The sequence below is a fragment of the Pseudonaja textilis genome, chromosome Z (genome assembly GCF_049901715.1).
Source record: "Pseudonaja textilis isolate UNSWEBS1 chromosome Z, rPseTex1.2, whole genome shotgun sequence".
In the NCBI taxonomy this organism is placed as follows: Eukaryota; Metazoa; Chordata; class Lepidosauria; order Squamata; family Elapidae; genus Pseudonaja; species Pseudonaja textilis.
In genome coordinates this window covers 37,246,422-37,262,513 of record NC_142008.1, presented here as the reverse complement: position 1 = coordinate 37,262,513, position 16,092 = coordinate 37,246,422, and the positions used below count along the sequence as shown (strand labels likewise).

Here is a 16,092-nt window from a genome sequence, read left to right as displayed (position 1 = left end):
TTTGAAGTGCATGAGAAAAGAAAGGTACAGCTAAGACGCTTTCTACAATATCTACCCATCTAATTTGATTTTGTAGGGTTGACATGCTCTGGATTCCTTCAATTAAACAATGTCATTTCTCAATCTCCGGAACTGTACCTTCTGCAACCTGCATCTACCTTCTGGAATAAAGTTTCCCAAAGATTCAGATGGCCCCCACTTTGCTGTGTTTAAAAAAAATGTGAAAACCTGGCTATTCACCTAGGTCTTTGGAAAGTGAGAATGAAATCTCTCACTTCTTTTCTTTTGCTTTCTTTTACCTTTATTTATGTTTTATGGATTTTATTATATTGCATTTTTATTTGTTATAATTGTCATCCAGATTCCATTGAATCAGGTGGCAGACAAGTTTAATAAATAATCAAGTAGATTTGCATTAATCTCAAAAAGAATATTCCATATCAAAAAGGGAAAGCAGCAACTGAACTGAGAAGTTGCCAGAAATCCTTATTAATTGGAGGACTCACAAGACAATTCCACAAAATTAAAGCAATTCATTCTTTTTAAATATCCTATTATAGAACTAGAACTATTAAGAATTATTATACAGAATGAATTTCAACATCTTGAAGACTTCTGAAGAAGTTTTTTCCCAAGGTGAATCTTTGCCAATTACTAAATATCAAATAGAAACATATCTGTATAAGATCTATGAATGTTATTTCTTCTGAATGTAGAAATCCTACACAAACATTTTCATTTTCACTTAGTTACAGATCCCTGAAAAATCATCAATATTCTTATATTAAAATGACTACTGCATGCTGGAACCGCGCTGTTATTTAGACTGAAGCATTTAATTCTCACATTTATTTTTCACAGCATTATGGAAAACAAACTCTGTTGGAATTTAGCCATTCCAGTAAGCAGTGTATCATAATCCTATTCCTCTTTTCACATCCTGAAAAAAATGCTCAACCTTTCAAATATTGTTTTTTTAAATTTATAGCAGAAAAGCAATAAAACGTTACTATTCGAAAATATTTAAAGCAAGGACTTCCAGTTTGTTCCTCGTCAAAGTCGGTGCGAATCCGCGAACCTGCGCGGTATCGCCCGAGCTCACTTGCTGGAGGGTCCCGATCGCGACCAGAGCAACCCTGGTGGGGTGGTGAAGAAGGGGGGAATCGCCTAGATGGTTGAGGGGAGCTGCAACTCCCCTCTCCGACAGAAAAATCCCTTCCAAAGGCAAGCTGCAGTGGTGGTCCCAAAATGGCTACCACCAAGATGAAGAACACTCCGGGAAACTAAGTTTTGTGCTGGAGAGAGAAGTAGCAAGCAGAGTGTGAACCAGGCAAAGGATATCATTTTTGAGGTACCCTGGTATCAAATTAAAGGGCTATTTTGGAGGAAAGTGTGTGGAAGCGGTGACCAGAGAAAGTGGGAAAGAAATTGGTTTTTAAATTTGGATTTGATTATTCTATTGGACTAATTTGGAGGAGAAATTTAAAGGAAAATACATTAACACAACAAAGGATTAAAAACTAAACTGGACATATATTGAACTGTGGGCACCTAAAGGCGTAACTAAATGCTGGAATTGAGAGTGTTGAAAAGAATAGCTAATGATTGAAATTAGCGAACTTAATAAAAATATTATATTCAATAAAAGTTAATAAGAAAAAGGCTGAAGTGCGCCACCTGATGGTGCAGGAAAACTTTAGTCCGTTTTAAAACACCCCAGATCTAGCCATTCCCACCCAGTCAGCCACGATGACCAGGCCATGCCCCACCGGGGGCCCTGAGGGCAAACACTCCTGATGCGTCCTGCAAGGGAATCGAGTTTGACACACCTGTTTTAAGGCATTGGCAAAATAACCGAATATGAAATTATTTTAAATACATATTTTGCAAAGCCATTCTAAGAAAGAATAAAAACAGAGACAACTGTGATTTTGAAATACTTGAAATCTTGAAATAATATTAGAGACCTATTTCAAAAATTAATGCCAAACAGCAATTTGACTCTGATCAAAAGAATCCTTTTTTAAAAAATGAAATATTTCAGAGATTTGTAAATGCCTAGTAAAAAAAATTGACAGCATGTCTACTCCTTTGCTAATGGCACATTTGAAAAAGCTTGAAGACTGCCATCTTGTGGAAACTAGTTAACCTAACATAGGAGTACTGAGTTTGAAACAAGAGTTTAAAAAGCCTTAAACCTGTTAGGGAATTTAGATCAGGGATCACTAACCTTTTTGGACCTCAGGGACTACTAAATTCGTAATTTTAAATCCCGCAGACCACTAATATGAATCCAGCACACCACTTGCTGAAGCACATGAACTCTCAGTGACAGGATGGTCCTTCAGGCATTTGGCCACCTGTTTCTGCAACCTTGAACACTCAATTTGGACCTGTTTCCCACAGAAAACAAAACACCAGGATCTCTCATCTCTTTGTCTCAAGTCTCTCTGTATCTCTCATCTCTCTCTCTCATCTCTTTGTCTCTCTCTCTCTCTCTTTCATCTCATGGGCCAGCCAGGGTCTTGAGGAGGAGAGGAAGTCACACATCTCCCAGCTGCGCAGCACCAACAAGGGCTGGAAGAAACACTTGTTACCCAGCAAGAAATGAAGCTTTGCTCCCACCCTGGAATATGGAGCGAATCTCCATCTCCTGTCCTTCCCTTCTCAAGCCAGGCAAGGAATGAGTGGGAGGGGTGGGCAAGTGCCAGGCCCAGCCAATGGTGGGTTCAGCCGACAGGAAGCCACAGTAGGGAGACGAGAGAGCCACAAATTGCCAACACTCATTGCTTCAGCCCGCCTATGCTACCATCCCCACCCCCTTTTCTGCAATAGCACTATTACCCTCATTCCGGGTGGTGAGAGCTGTGCTACTCCTTGTATGTTGCACTACCTGCAAAGCTGCAAATTGCATCTGCCTCCCTCTACGGCAGGGGTGGGCAATTAATTTCTGTCGGGGGCCATATGGAAAATCAGATCTGTGTTCGAGGGCCGAACCAATTTTATAAAAGGCCATTATAAAGGGCCCATTATAAAATGCAGCAAATTATATATAAGAATATATTCCTTGCGAGCGCCCGCGAGGAAAAAGCAAGCCTCAAGTTGCTGGGAAGTTGCTCGGGGGCTGGGAGCAGGCTTTTAAAGTGCTGTCCGAGCAGGACCCCCAAGCCGGGAAACGGGGCTCCAAGGCAGGGCAAGGCTCCACCAGCAGCGGCCTAGCTTTAGGTGGCTCCAAGCATCCCGCCCGCCCACCAGGCAGAACCCTTCCCACTCCTCGGCAGGAAGACGCTCCCGCCTGCAAACTTTGCCTTTGCAAAGTTTAAGCCTGGAAGCCCCGGAAAAAAAGGGGGGATCGGCGGGGACTCACCTTCGGAGAGGTCGCACTCGAAGGTGATTTCGAACTCCCAGCCAAGGCCTTTGCAAAGTTCTTCTTTCTTTCCTACCCGAGAGCGCTCCGCACTGTTTTGCAGCTTTGGGAGCCACGCGGCGCAGGGCAATACGCCACGCCCAGCCATTTTTTTCGGGGGCAGGACGGATTGGACAGACCAACGGGCCGGATGTGGCCTGCGGGCCATAGTTTGCCCACCCGTGCTCTACGGAGATTTCCAGCCCTACCACGAGCTGCCAGGGCAGTCTCATATTCCAGAGCTGGCCCATTGGTCATTCCAGAGCAGCTCCTCCACCTGGGTGCACTGCGGACCACCGATTGGTGACCTCTGATTTAGATTGTTACAAAATATATTTATAGATAATTAGTGGAATAAAATAGAGAGAAGTATATTGATGTGATTTGATCATACTGAGAAAATGAGCAAAACTGAAAATGCAGAACAAATGTGTAAAAGAATACTAAATTGGTGGGAAGGAAAAGATTGCAAAATTATGATCAGTTGGAGTTGAAAAAGATCCTCAAAAAAAGATTACAAGAGACACAGAAGGAATCTGAAAGAAATAATTCTGAATTAGGTCCTATAGATATTGACTTTTCTAAATTTTTAATTATGATTACAATGTCTATCATAAAATATTAATGGAACAGATGCTTAATATATTTTTCCAGTACTTAAAAAAAATTAAAACAAAATATATTTGCCTACAACAGATCCTATAAAGAAAATTATTTGATTTATAAACATTTGGATAAAAATTTATTTCAGCTGGAATAAAAAGAAAAGAAATGGAGTTGTTCTATATATCAATCCTCAACTAAAACCAGAACACCTATTGACTACTGAACAGAATAGATTTATTGAGATAGAAGTTTACTTACAAGGAGCTAAGACTATGGGGTGTTGAGAATTCATGCCCCAAATTGACTTTTTATAAACTCAAGGAGAAATTAAAATTGGTATTGGAATCGGGTATTGGAATGATTTTTTTTCTAACATCTAGCTAGATCATTAGAAAATTTCTTACTCAAAATAAATTATTAAAACTATATTTTATTTGATGACAAATGTAAATTTAGTGGATGTGTGGAAACAGAAAAATGGCAATTCTAGAGTATCTACTTTTCTGAAAGATATAGAGCCTTCTCAAGAATAGATTATGATTTGGATCTCAAAGAACTTTATCAGTAAAATTTGAAATTTTGATTTAGAGGGAGATTAAAATAAATACTGTAATGCAAAGAAGAAACAGTGAAGGATTGTAAAAAAACAAATTAAATATAGACACTGGTTTAAGAATAGTTTGGGACACAAATAGTTTTTTTAGAGGTTATTTTCATATAACTTAATACTGCACTCAAAAAAAAGAATCAAGAGAAAACACAGACTATTCTAGATGATAAAAAAGAAAATTACCACAGAAGTATTTATCATTAAACTTTTATAGAAAAATGACAATAAATGTTATTTTATCTTATTAAGTTATTATAAATATTTTGAGGAGGAACTTTTGCAACCTCTCCAAATACAATGATTTCTATTTTATGGGGAGGAAAAATGCTAGAAGCTAATACAACACTAATATCTAAAGAGGACAAGACTTTAATAAGAAATTATCGACCAAAATCATTATTGTATATAAATTGTGTATTGATAGATTGAAGATAATTTAGCAAGAATTTATTCATGAAGATCAATGTAGATTTTTACCTTCAAAATAATTAAAAAAAATATCAAAATTGTGCTGTTTATACTAAAACATTTAATGCAAACTGTCCTGTTTTGTTTAGATGAAGAAAAAGCCTTTGACAATTTGACTTGAATTTTTCTATTTAAAATTTTGGAAGATATAAATTCTGGAAAGATTTTTTTCATATGGCTACAATGGATGTATATTTCACAGAAAGCACAAATTATTGTTAATGGAGATTTAACAAAACCATGTGAAAAAAAGAATATGACAAAGCTGCCTCCTCTTCTTTTTTGTGTTCTTGAAATTTTGAATAGAAATGCAAGATAAAATGAGAGAATTATGGAAATAAAAACTTAAATAGAGTGTGCTGTCCCAGCCAGACTATGGGAATTGGATAGTTACTTAGGAATTATGAGCTGTCCCCTTAAGGGAATGTAGTTAAAGGTATCCTGGGAAATGTAGTTCATGTCACATGGCCACATCTGTAATCCCGATTGGTCACTAATTTGACCCTCGATGGGTTGGGGGAGTTTTCCTCACTTTTGCCTGAACTCCCTAACTCATGGCAGCTGCTTTCTATTGCTATGAGACGGGTTAGGAGATAACCATCTTTTACCTACAAGACAGATATACAAAGGATTGGTCATTAAAGAAGAACTTTGTCACAAATGTGAGTTATGAGGATACCTGATGAGCTAATAAATGTACTTTGTTATGGATGTCTTGTTGAGTTTATCTATCTGCACCTGCACAGCGTACAATTCCACCACTGTGCAGAAGACAGAACACAGGGACTTTATAAGTTAAGAACTTTGACAGATGGGAAGGCTAGTTTTGGAAGATCAGGATCCTTTTAATGGAATTATTAGTAGAAAAAAATTTTTTTTTGCTGCATTAGGTTTCAAGGTTAACAAAGACGTTAACACTAAGAGGTTGTAGGATTGAACAATTGATGAATAAAATGGTTTTTAAGATTGAAAGTAGATATATGGGTATTAACATGATAAATAAGAATTGAATATAATGTTATACAAGATGTAAAAGAAAGAAAAGGTCCAGGATTACCCTATTTGAAATTGTATTTTGCAGCTTGCTATTTCGTTGGATTAAAAAAGTGGATGTTGGTAGAAAAGATCTGGAGCTAAAAGGACACAACTTGAAACTTAGGTGGTTTGAACCTTTATAGTACAATAAAGCCCAGGTTTTATCAAAGATTGTAAAAATCATGTTTAGATATGTCATTGTAGAAGAGTAGAGAAAATTACATGCTTTTGTGTTACCTTTCTCTCCTCCTAGTTGAGCCCTCTCCCTGAGTTCTTTATGCAGAATTGCTCATAAAATGCTTCACTCTGAAACAGGTAGAGAAGGAGAAGCAAGAAGAACAGAGGAAATATGCATGTTTCTGAAACTGCAGCCATTGCTGCAAGAAAAAAGTCCAACCCCAAAAAAACTTCACAGAGGCAGAAGGAGAGGGGGAAAAGAGGCACATCCAAGCCAGCACAATATTGGGAAAGTGCTAGTGCTTTACCTGCTGCCTATTAATAAAGAAGAAAGTAATAGTAAAAGAAATCCAGAGCAGAGAAGTATTAAAGACAGACCAGGATGCATAAGAATACACTGTTAAACACAAGTGAATGGATAACATCACCATCATACTAATAATAGTAATAGTACAGTAGCAATAGTAATATTAGTACAAATATTATACAGCAGAGAATAATAGTAGAATATTATGTACAGAAATGTTTAGAAAATATTAAATACTATAAATAGTAATAAAAACAAAAGGTGGTATAAGACAATTCACAAAGAAACTCACACCCACATGTGTGTATGTTTTACTTTTATATTCTGAGCACTCTTTTTTCAAAATAAAACCAACTCTTATAGCGGGATATAAAACCCAACTGTACAAGGTCCAAGGCTATTGATGGCTCTTTGGAATTTGAGTTAATCAAATTGTATTTATTTATATATTTTTTACATTTCTGCACTGCCCATCTCCATCAAAGAGGGACTAAGGTCAGTGTACAATGAATTGGGTATAGTTTAAAAAGAACACATTACAGCCATATTGAGAATATGGAATAAATATAAAGCTACTTTAAAATATCTTTGTGGATCTCAGTATAAGAAGCATTTTGTAGAAGAGAAATTATAAGTAAACTCAAATGGCTAATTCATGTGATATATTAGTTTTTTCTGAATGAGAAAACATGTATTTAACAGTACATGTATTTAAACATCTTTTCCTTTCTCTTTTTTTCTTAGCTTTGATTTCCTTTCTCTGTTATTACTTCTTTTCTGCATTTTGCATTACATAGTAGATCCCAAACAGGAACAGCATGTTTGCTATATACGTACATAAGCCTATTCCAATGTCATTCCTAAATACTATTTTGAATAGCATGACCTGCTCATATTGCAGACTTCTAAAAGTAGAACACATTTTGTCAATATTTCAGATTAGAAACAATGGCATCAAGGAGGCTCTGGGGTTACCTCAGAAATTAATTTAAATATTAATATTTGCAAAAAGAAATGTCAGAATGATCCCATGACTTTTAAGTTACTATTTATGATCATTACAAAACTATAATTTGATCTGGAGAGCATTTCATAAACGTAAAATAAAACAAATAAAATGCCACTCTGGACCCAACCTTCAATGTTTCTAAGCGCTCAAAAAGAGGAAGATCATCCACTTCCACAATGAATTCTTCTACAGCTTTGTACAATTTATGTTGCAATTCATTCCTCTGGAGAATCAAGCTTTGTATTTCATCCTGTGCAGAAGAGAACACACAATTGAGGTCTTCTTCAGTAGAGATATAGGTACTCCTCAATTTACAACCACAACTGGAACCAAAATTTCTGCTGCTAAGCAAAGGAGTTGTTAAATGAGTTGTACCCAACCTTATCACTTTTTCTGCCACAATTGTTAAATAAACCACTGTAGTTGTTAAGTGAATCATCAATTGCTAACCAAATTTGGCTTCTCCCACTGACTTTGCTTATTAGAATCCATCTGGGAAGGTCACAAATTGCAATCTCATGATCCAGACACAATGCAACTGTCATAAATATATGCTATTTACCAAGAATCCTAATTTTGTTTATGTAATTTGGGAATGAGAGAAATGAGAATTATTCCTGTAAAGAAAACAGCAAATGCCATATTTAGCATGTATGGCATGTAAACTATGGAACCCTAATGAGACATTAAGTAAGAAATTGTGTAAGAATGTTCACCATAAGAAAATAACAAGGCTATAAACATCTTAGCACATTGCAGGTCAAAGGAAGATAGTTGGCAGGTCAAGAAACCACTTGTCATGCTAAAATTAATAATGCTGACAATAGTTGGCTGTAGCAACCATCAGGGGGATGGAGATTACTAGAAATGAATAGCTACTGGGATGGAGTTGCTGGGAAGGGGCAGACTGTACACCAGATATCAACCAATGAGAGAAGGGCAGTAACTGGGAAAGGAGTTTTGAAACTGTTTATAATCATCATGTATTCCTATGTAAAAATGTCTCCTGTGTTTCTAACCATGAAGAGAACAGCTTTTGCAAAATCTTCACTAAACAAGCTCTTGTATTGTTCATGGTATCTCCTGTTGATTTCAAACTGAGACACTGATTTCTCACAGGCAATGCTGTGACAATTTTAAGTGTGAGACTGTCACTATAGTAACTGCCGTTGTAACTTTGAACAATCACAAATGGTTCTAAATCAAGGACCTCCTGTGTAGAATAACCCTATAGAACAACCGCAAATTTAGGCATTAGTTATACCATGTGAAAATTAATGTACTCACTGACATTGATCCAAAACATCAGTTTTCAGATACTGGTGCAGTTACAAATGTTGTATCACGTACATGCTTATAATACAAGCCAGTACAGGTGAAAGCAAAAGCAGCCAAATTCTGCTTTAGACAAGTGACAAAAACAGAAAGTACGGCTCTCAAGCAGTATGTCCTTTCTGTTTTATCTGCTGACATAACCAACGAAGAGAATATTCACATGAATTAGTTTACATACCTTTTTATTTATTTTAAAATAAATTATTTTTAAAGCTATATTTGTTATATAAAGTTATGTCCAATATGGGCTTTTCTCAAGCTACTTTACTGGACCTTTTAAGACCAAAAACCTATGGTAGTTTCTACATGAATTTATATAGTTTTCAATTCAGATGTTGAGCTGGGGAGCGGAGGAGGAGACAGAGAAATAGAACACCCATTCTCACACATTTAGTTGCAGGAAAGATTAATTTACTCTCTTAAAAAGAGTTTAACGATTTATTAACAGAATAATCTGCAAGTAATGGACATGCAATAAGCATAGCAATCATATAAAATTAACAAGACCAATAATATGAATGATAAAAAAAGATACGGAAGCCTTGAATCCAATTTTCACTCAAAAATTTTGTCATTGGATCTATCCAACAATAATAATCTTCCTGGATGTAATTACTAGAAACTGAGTTAAATTCCTAGTGCTACATTTAGGAATTTGAATTCCTAGTAGCTACATCTAGGAAGATTATTCTATTGGGTAGGACTAACCGGAAATTTTTCATTTGACCAGCACCTGTAAATTTTTAAGATGTTCATTCTCTCTCTCTCATTCATTCATTCACAGAGTTATTACAATCCAACAAATTCTCAAATTGTACTCCATTCAACTATCCTGTTGCTGATCAGTAGAGGAAAGAGAAAAGCTGTAAAAATTTGCTAATGACCTGCAAGTTGCTTTCTCCTCCTCACAAAATCTATAATCTGTGATAGCACTAACTTGGAGCCAGTTTGGTTTAATGTTTAAGAACAGAAACCAGAAGACTTATGAATTCTAGTTCTGCCTTAGGCATGAAAGCCAGATGGGTGTCTTTGAACTAATTACACTCTCTCAGCCCAACTCAACTCACATGATTGTTGTGGAAAAATAGGAATATTATGGATGTTCACCCTCTTAAATTACTTACAAATTAATTTATTTGATAAAATAAAAATCAAATAAATTAAGTAATAAACATGGATACATCATGTATTAGAAAAATATTGTCACATTTTAAATCCTTGGCAATCCTTTTGCTAACAAGCATAAGCAGCTACATGAACAAAATTTAAGAGACATCATCGGAGCTTATGATTTGCCATAAAATGGTATGATGTATCACCTACCGCATCTTTGCAAAGGCGTATTTTTTGCTGGTAAATATTATAAATTTCCCATATCTTTTTCAGCACTTCCATGGACTGTGGCATCACAAGTTTCTCTTTGGTAACTCTATCTGCAGCTTCTAAAAGTTCTTCCCCAATATTAGCACTTGTGTGATTTTGCCTGAATGATATTTAAAAATGACCATTTATAATACTATATACATTACTATGTATCTCTTACAGCTATTTTTACTCAATAAAATATGTCCCAATATTCCAAGTATAATTGATTCCATCCGACATAGAATGAACATTGGCTTACCCAAATGTTCGTTTTCTTCTGTGGCTTAGAGTCCAGATAGATAGAGTTAAATCAGATCCTGCCTTGTTAGACTGAGTCTGTGTTAAAACTGAAGCTCCACCCTATGCCGTGGCCATGCCCCAGCTTTCGATAAAGCACTTGGCAGACTAAACCTCATCCTGGAGTTGCAAGATAAAAAAACATATATTATTGCTCCCCCCAACCCCCACTCAGACCAGACGAATCAGGGTGGGCTGGACTCTCTACGCCACAGAAGAAAACGAACATTGAGGTAAGCCAATGTTCATTTTCCTATCTGTGGTTCTGAGAGTCCAGATAGATAGGCTGGTTGCCAAAGGCTGATGCCAAAGCTGGCCGGCCCCTGGGAGAGCGTGAGTCTGGTCCTATTCACATTGGCGTTCGAGCACGCTCTGTAGAACCCTCCTGCTAAAAGCTGCATCGGCTGATGCAAAGGCATCCAAGCAGTAATGCCAAATGAAGGGTGACAGTAAAGACCATGTAGTCGGTCTACAAATCTCTTCAATGGGTGCTTGAGTAGCCCATGCTGCAGTGATTGCCACACTTCTAGTAGAGTGAGCCGTCACCCTTCGAGGCACCAGGAGACTTGTTCTGATAAGCCTTAGCAATACAATCCCTAATCCCTCTGCCCACTGTTGATGGAGACACTTTCAGCCCCACTGTGCCTTGTTGGAAGGACACAAAAAATGCCTCCAACTTTTGGATAGAATGTGTCTTCCAGATGTGTATCTTTAAGGCTCTATGGACATCCAGGGTGTGCCACACCCGTTCCAAATTATGGGTAGGATTGGAGCAGAAATTTGAGAGAATAAGCTCTTGAGCCAGGTAGAACCTAGAATTAATCTTAGGTATGAAAGATGGGTCTAACTGCAAAACCACTATCTGGATGGAAGACACACAAAACTTCCCTGACTGAAAGGGCTACCATCTCTGAGATCCTTCTAGCCGAAGTGATGGCTACTAGAAATTCTACCTTGAGAGACAGGAAGTATAATCTAATGGACCTGAACAGTTCAAAAGGTTTGGCCATTAAGGCCCTTAACACCTTAGAAAGATCCCAAATGGGGAATCTGTGAACCATGGGTCTAAGGTTGGTGGCCCCTTTTAAAAACCTCTGGATGGTTTGGTTCTGAGACAAGGACCCCTTCCTGTGTATGTACAATACTGAAGAAAGGGCATCCACCTGTCTGATTAGTGTTTGCCAAGAGCCCTTTGTCAAGACCCTCTTGTAAAAAAAACAGAATGTTGGCTACTGAAGTCGAAGTGGAGGAAATTCTATTCTTGATAACCACTGGCAGAAGACCTTCCATGTGGCTTGATAGATGTGGTTGGTTGAAGGTCTCCTAGCTGCTAGAATGGTACAGATGGCCTAATATTTTGGGTCGCAAACCTGGTGAAAAACCTGGGGAGTTTGGTATTGGTTGGAGATGCGAACAGATTCACCATTGGTAGTCCAAACCATTGTGACAGCTCGTGAAATAAGAGGGGGAATACTCCATTCTGAGAAGTCAATCTTGGCCCTGCTAAGCTAGTCCGCTTGCACATTTTCCACCCAAGATGTGTTCTATCCTGATTGACAGGAGATTCCTCTTCGCCCAAAGTCCAAACATTCAGCCTCTAACATTAAAGCCCTAGATCTGGTGCCACCCTGCCTGTTGATGTGAGCCTTGGCAGTTACATTATCTGTTAAAATTAGGACGTGTGTGTTGTATGGTGTTTCTAAATTTCTTGAGAGCCTATTGAATCGCTCTCAGTTCTAACCAATTAATGTTCTTTTCCCTCTCCAAAACACTTCAGCCAAGTGTGACTGTAAATGCGCCCCACAGTCGGAGAGATTGGCATTGATAGTGACATTGGTACTTGTACTGCTCGGGACGGGTCTCTGAATAATTGACCTGCATTCAAAGTTTGAGAAAACCACCATGACAAGGACTGCTGACCAGACCTGGGGACTGAGACCTTGAGAGATGAGTGACTTCTACCTGCCTTTTGGTGGGCAACAGAAACCACTGAAGCTTTCTGGAGTGTAGACTAGCCCAAGGCACGATGGAAATGCACGAAATCATCTTCCCTAAGAGTTGTGAGAGAAGTGCCAAGGGGAACTTATCCACTCTTACGACCTCCCCCACCGTGCTTTGTAAACTATCTTTGTGTACCTGTGAGAGGAATACCTTACAAGACATTGTGCCAATCTTAGCTCCAAGATGAATAAACACATAGATGGTGAAAAATGACTTTTCTTGTTGTTAATAGAAAAGCCATGGTCTTGTAACAGGGAGACTGTCACTTGGAGATCCTTTAAGGCCCAGTCATGTGAGGATGATTGGATTAAAATGTCATCCAGGTAACACTGCACCCTTACTGGGATGGTTCTTAAGCAAGCTGCCAAGACAGCCACAACCTTAGTAAACACCCTGGGTGCAGAGGATAAACCAAAAGGCATAGCCCAATATTGGAAGTGACTTCCCTCGTAGCTGAAGCGTAAATATTCCGTGTGTCTGACAAATTCTGATGTGTAGATAAGCCTCTGATAAATCAATTGAGGTGAGGAATTCACCCTCCCTGACGCTCTGCAAAATAGACTGCAGTGAATGCATCTGGATACGCCTGTACAACAAACAATTATTGAGCCTTTTTAAATCCAGAATGGCTCTCCACACACACACCCTCAGAAGCCTTGGGAACCACAACAGCTAGGAGTAGAATCCTTACCCTGTTAATTAACTTGGGCTGACTGGATGGCTCTAATATCCAGTAGGTGTTGGAAGGCCTGTTCCATTAGTTTCCTATGAGAAGTTTCCTTGGAAATGGGGCAAGGCACATAAAATCTGGGGGGTTGTGATTTAAATTCTAGGAAAAGGCCACGTCTGATGGTATTTAAGACCCAAGTCGGATGTAATAGCCTCCCACTGGGCCGCAAAATTGGATAACCTTCCCCCCAGTGGGAGAACTACTGCGACATTTAGCAGGAATGCCAAAAAAAGCAACTTCCTCCCCCACGAAAGGGCTGCTTGCCTGAAAATTAGGGTCTATCTCTGGCCTCTCTTTCCTGGGGCATTCCTGGTGGTTGAAGGACCGCCTCTGAGACCCTTGAGCCCCAATGCTGCCCTCAGCTCTGAATGACCTGGAGTGTATGGTACCGCTCTGTAAGTGGACCGCCTTGCCAGAGAAGGAAGATATTTTTTATCTCTGCTCTCCACTCCACCAGATGGGGCTCTAAGACCTCCGCAAACAATTTATCCCCTTTGATAAGGGCAGATGCCACCTTCCACTTCCACCACCCATTGGCCTGCCAGTTTTTAAACCAGACCATTCTGCGGGCTGCTACAGAAGTGAAAATGGCCTTTGAAGCAAATCTGACACTGTTTAAAGTGGCATCCACAGTAAATTCGGGCGCTGCTACAAGTTTATGGATGTCTTGGTGCACTCGGGCATCTGTGGCAGGGACCCTATCTTGCAGTTAGTGCAGCCAACGTAAGAAAAACCTCATAAAGAATAAGGCAGCCGAAGCAGCCTTGACTGCACAGGCAGCCACCAGGTGGATACGTTGGATGGATTGTTCTATCCTCTTATCCTCTGGGGTTTGATGAGGAAGAAATCAAGGCTACAACTGGACTGTCCACTGATGGCACCTGTAATGAGCTGGTAAGTTCAGTCCCCATATATTAAAGTAGCAGTGTTTGCTGGCTGATAATATGGCAGATGTTCTCGGGGATTCCAGCTATTTCTTGATAACATTCAAAAATAATCTAGGCACCGGAATCATTTCCGGTTCATCAAAATATTGGTCTGGAGGAGCAGTAATGTTCCCTTCCACTTTCCCAACATCTGCTTCTGGTCCCAACTGGGCCATCTTCCTGGCCTTAAACAATAAGGCCCTGAACTTTTGAGAATCAGAGACCAGAGAAGGAAGGTCTCTCCGGGGCTATTTCTTCGTCTGCCAAATCATATTCCCTATTGTCTTCCTCTGGTGTTTTATGTGTAAAGCTATATATGGAGGGGTCAGGAAAAGCCCTGTTCCTTAAGGATTCTGTTTTTCTAATGAATAGATTGTTCTAGGTCTCAATGTTCTGACACCACCTTTTCAAGCCTCTTCATAGCTTGGAGGCCTTCCACTATACCTTGGCTTATGGCTCTAGAGATAATTGCCTCCACGTACACAGGTAATGCTGCTTCAGCCTCTTCAGAACTGTGCAAGACAGCAGCTATGACCGTATAAGATGCTGCCATCCCTGGTCTGGCATTCTTAGGAGGAGGTGCCTTAGTTTCATCCTGGCAAACAGCTTGGGGAACTCCTTCGTAATCTGAAATTCCCTCTAGAGGCTGTGGATCAGCAGTAACAGATGAATTATCAGGCGACCAGGCTTGTAAGCAAGGTCTACTAGTGGAGGTAGAAGGCCCAGGCTCTCTTTGTAAAATTGGAGTCAGAGCAGAAGAATCTGGGTCTGGTGATTTCCAGCTCCTCCCACCAGCAACACGCTACCTTTTCTCTACCTGCTTTTCTGGAGCCCTCTGCCTTCTCAAAGCATCCTGGAAGGTTTCTTGGGTTTAGGGGCCTTTCTCTTCTGCCTGCCCCTTGATTTTTCTCTAGAAGTAGAGGGACTGTGACCACTTCCTGATCTTTATCTGTCATCCCACTGGGAGATTGGGATTAACAAACACAGCCAGAGGGAGAGGATAGATCCTGGTGGGGAAGGGGATGAGGAGTTAATAATACATTTACTGCTTGCCCTTGCCAGTAAGGCCCATCCAGAATAACAAAGATCCTCTTACCTCTGAACCGATGAAGCAAGCCTAGATAGGCCTATTGCTGGGCTGCAGCCACACCCTGCCGGTCACAACAATAACGGACCTGCATACAGGTCTACTGGCGCCCACGCAATCACTTCAGTTCTGTAGCTGGAATCACAGCTCTGGCAACGTGGTCAATCTGCACCCTCAGCTGGGGTTTATCCCATCCTTGCCACTCTTCAGCACCAACTGCTGCCATGCAACTAGGCCCCCCAGCTAGGATTGGATCGACTGTCCAATCAAGCAGCTGTTGTGCACTGCTGCAAAGCCTCCTCTGGGCAGATTGCCCCTTTTAGCCACTGCTGCTTGCTGCTACACTTTGCGCTTTGCAGCCAAGGCGATCAAATAGAAAGCAAAAGTGAAAGCAGCATTGTTCCACCTTGCTGCTGCTGTGCTACCGCGCACAACAACGGATAGTCCTTATTAGGCCGATCACCTGGAGCCGCTCCATGTGTTTGCAGCTCTGCGCGTTGGGGCAGCCACCCTGAACACAACAGCCAAGCCCGGAGGTTAAAAGACTCACACCTTGGGTGCAGAGTCCTCCAAAAGCCTCTGTTGCTCTTTGAAACTTCTTGTCTTATGCAAAAAGCCTCCACTTGCAATTCAAGTGGAGCCTCAGCAACTCCCGTCCTGTCCTGGCTGGACTGAGTCGAAAACTGGGGCATGGCCATAGCACAGGGCGGAGCTTTAGTTTTAACACAGACTC

At 39.9% G+C, this 16,092-nt stretch overlaps 1 protein-coding gene across 1 annotated transcript in view; it reads right to left on the bottom strand.

Moving 5' to 3' along the window:
• STK31 (serine/threonine kinase 31) overlaps nucleotides 1-16,092 on the bottom strand; it is a 75,692-nt gene that overhangs the window by 45,096 nt on the left and 14,504 nt on the right. The window contains exons 10-11 of the mRNA XM_026706409.2: nucleotides 10,277-10,436; nucleotides 7,746-7,868 (exon numbers count right to left, since the gene is read on the bottom strand). Of these exons, the coding sequence (XP_026562194.1) occupies nucleotides 7,746-7,868; nucleotides 10,277-10,436 (283 nt within the window). The remainder of the gene's footprint in view (nucleotides 1-7,745; nucleotides 7,869-10,276; nucleotides 10,437-16,092) is intronic.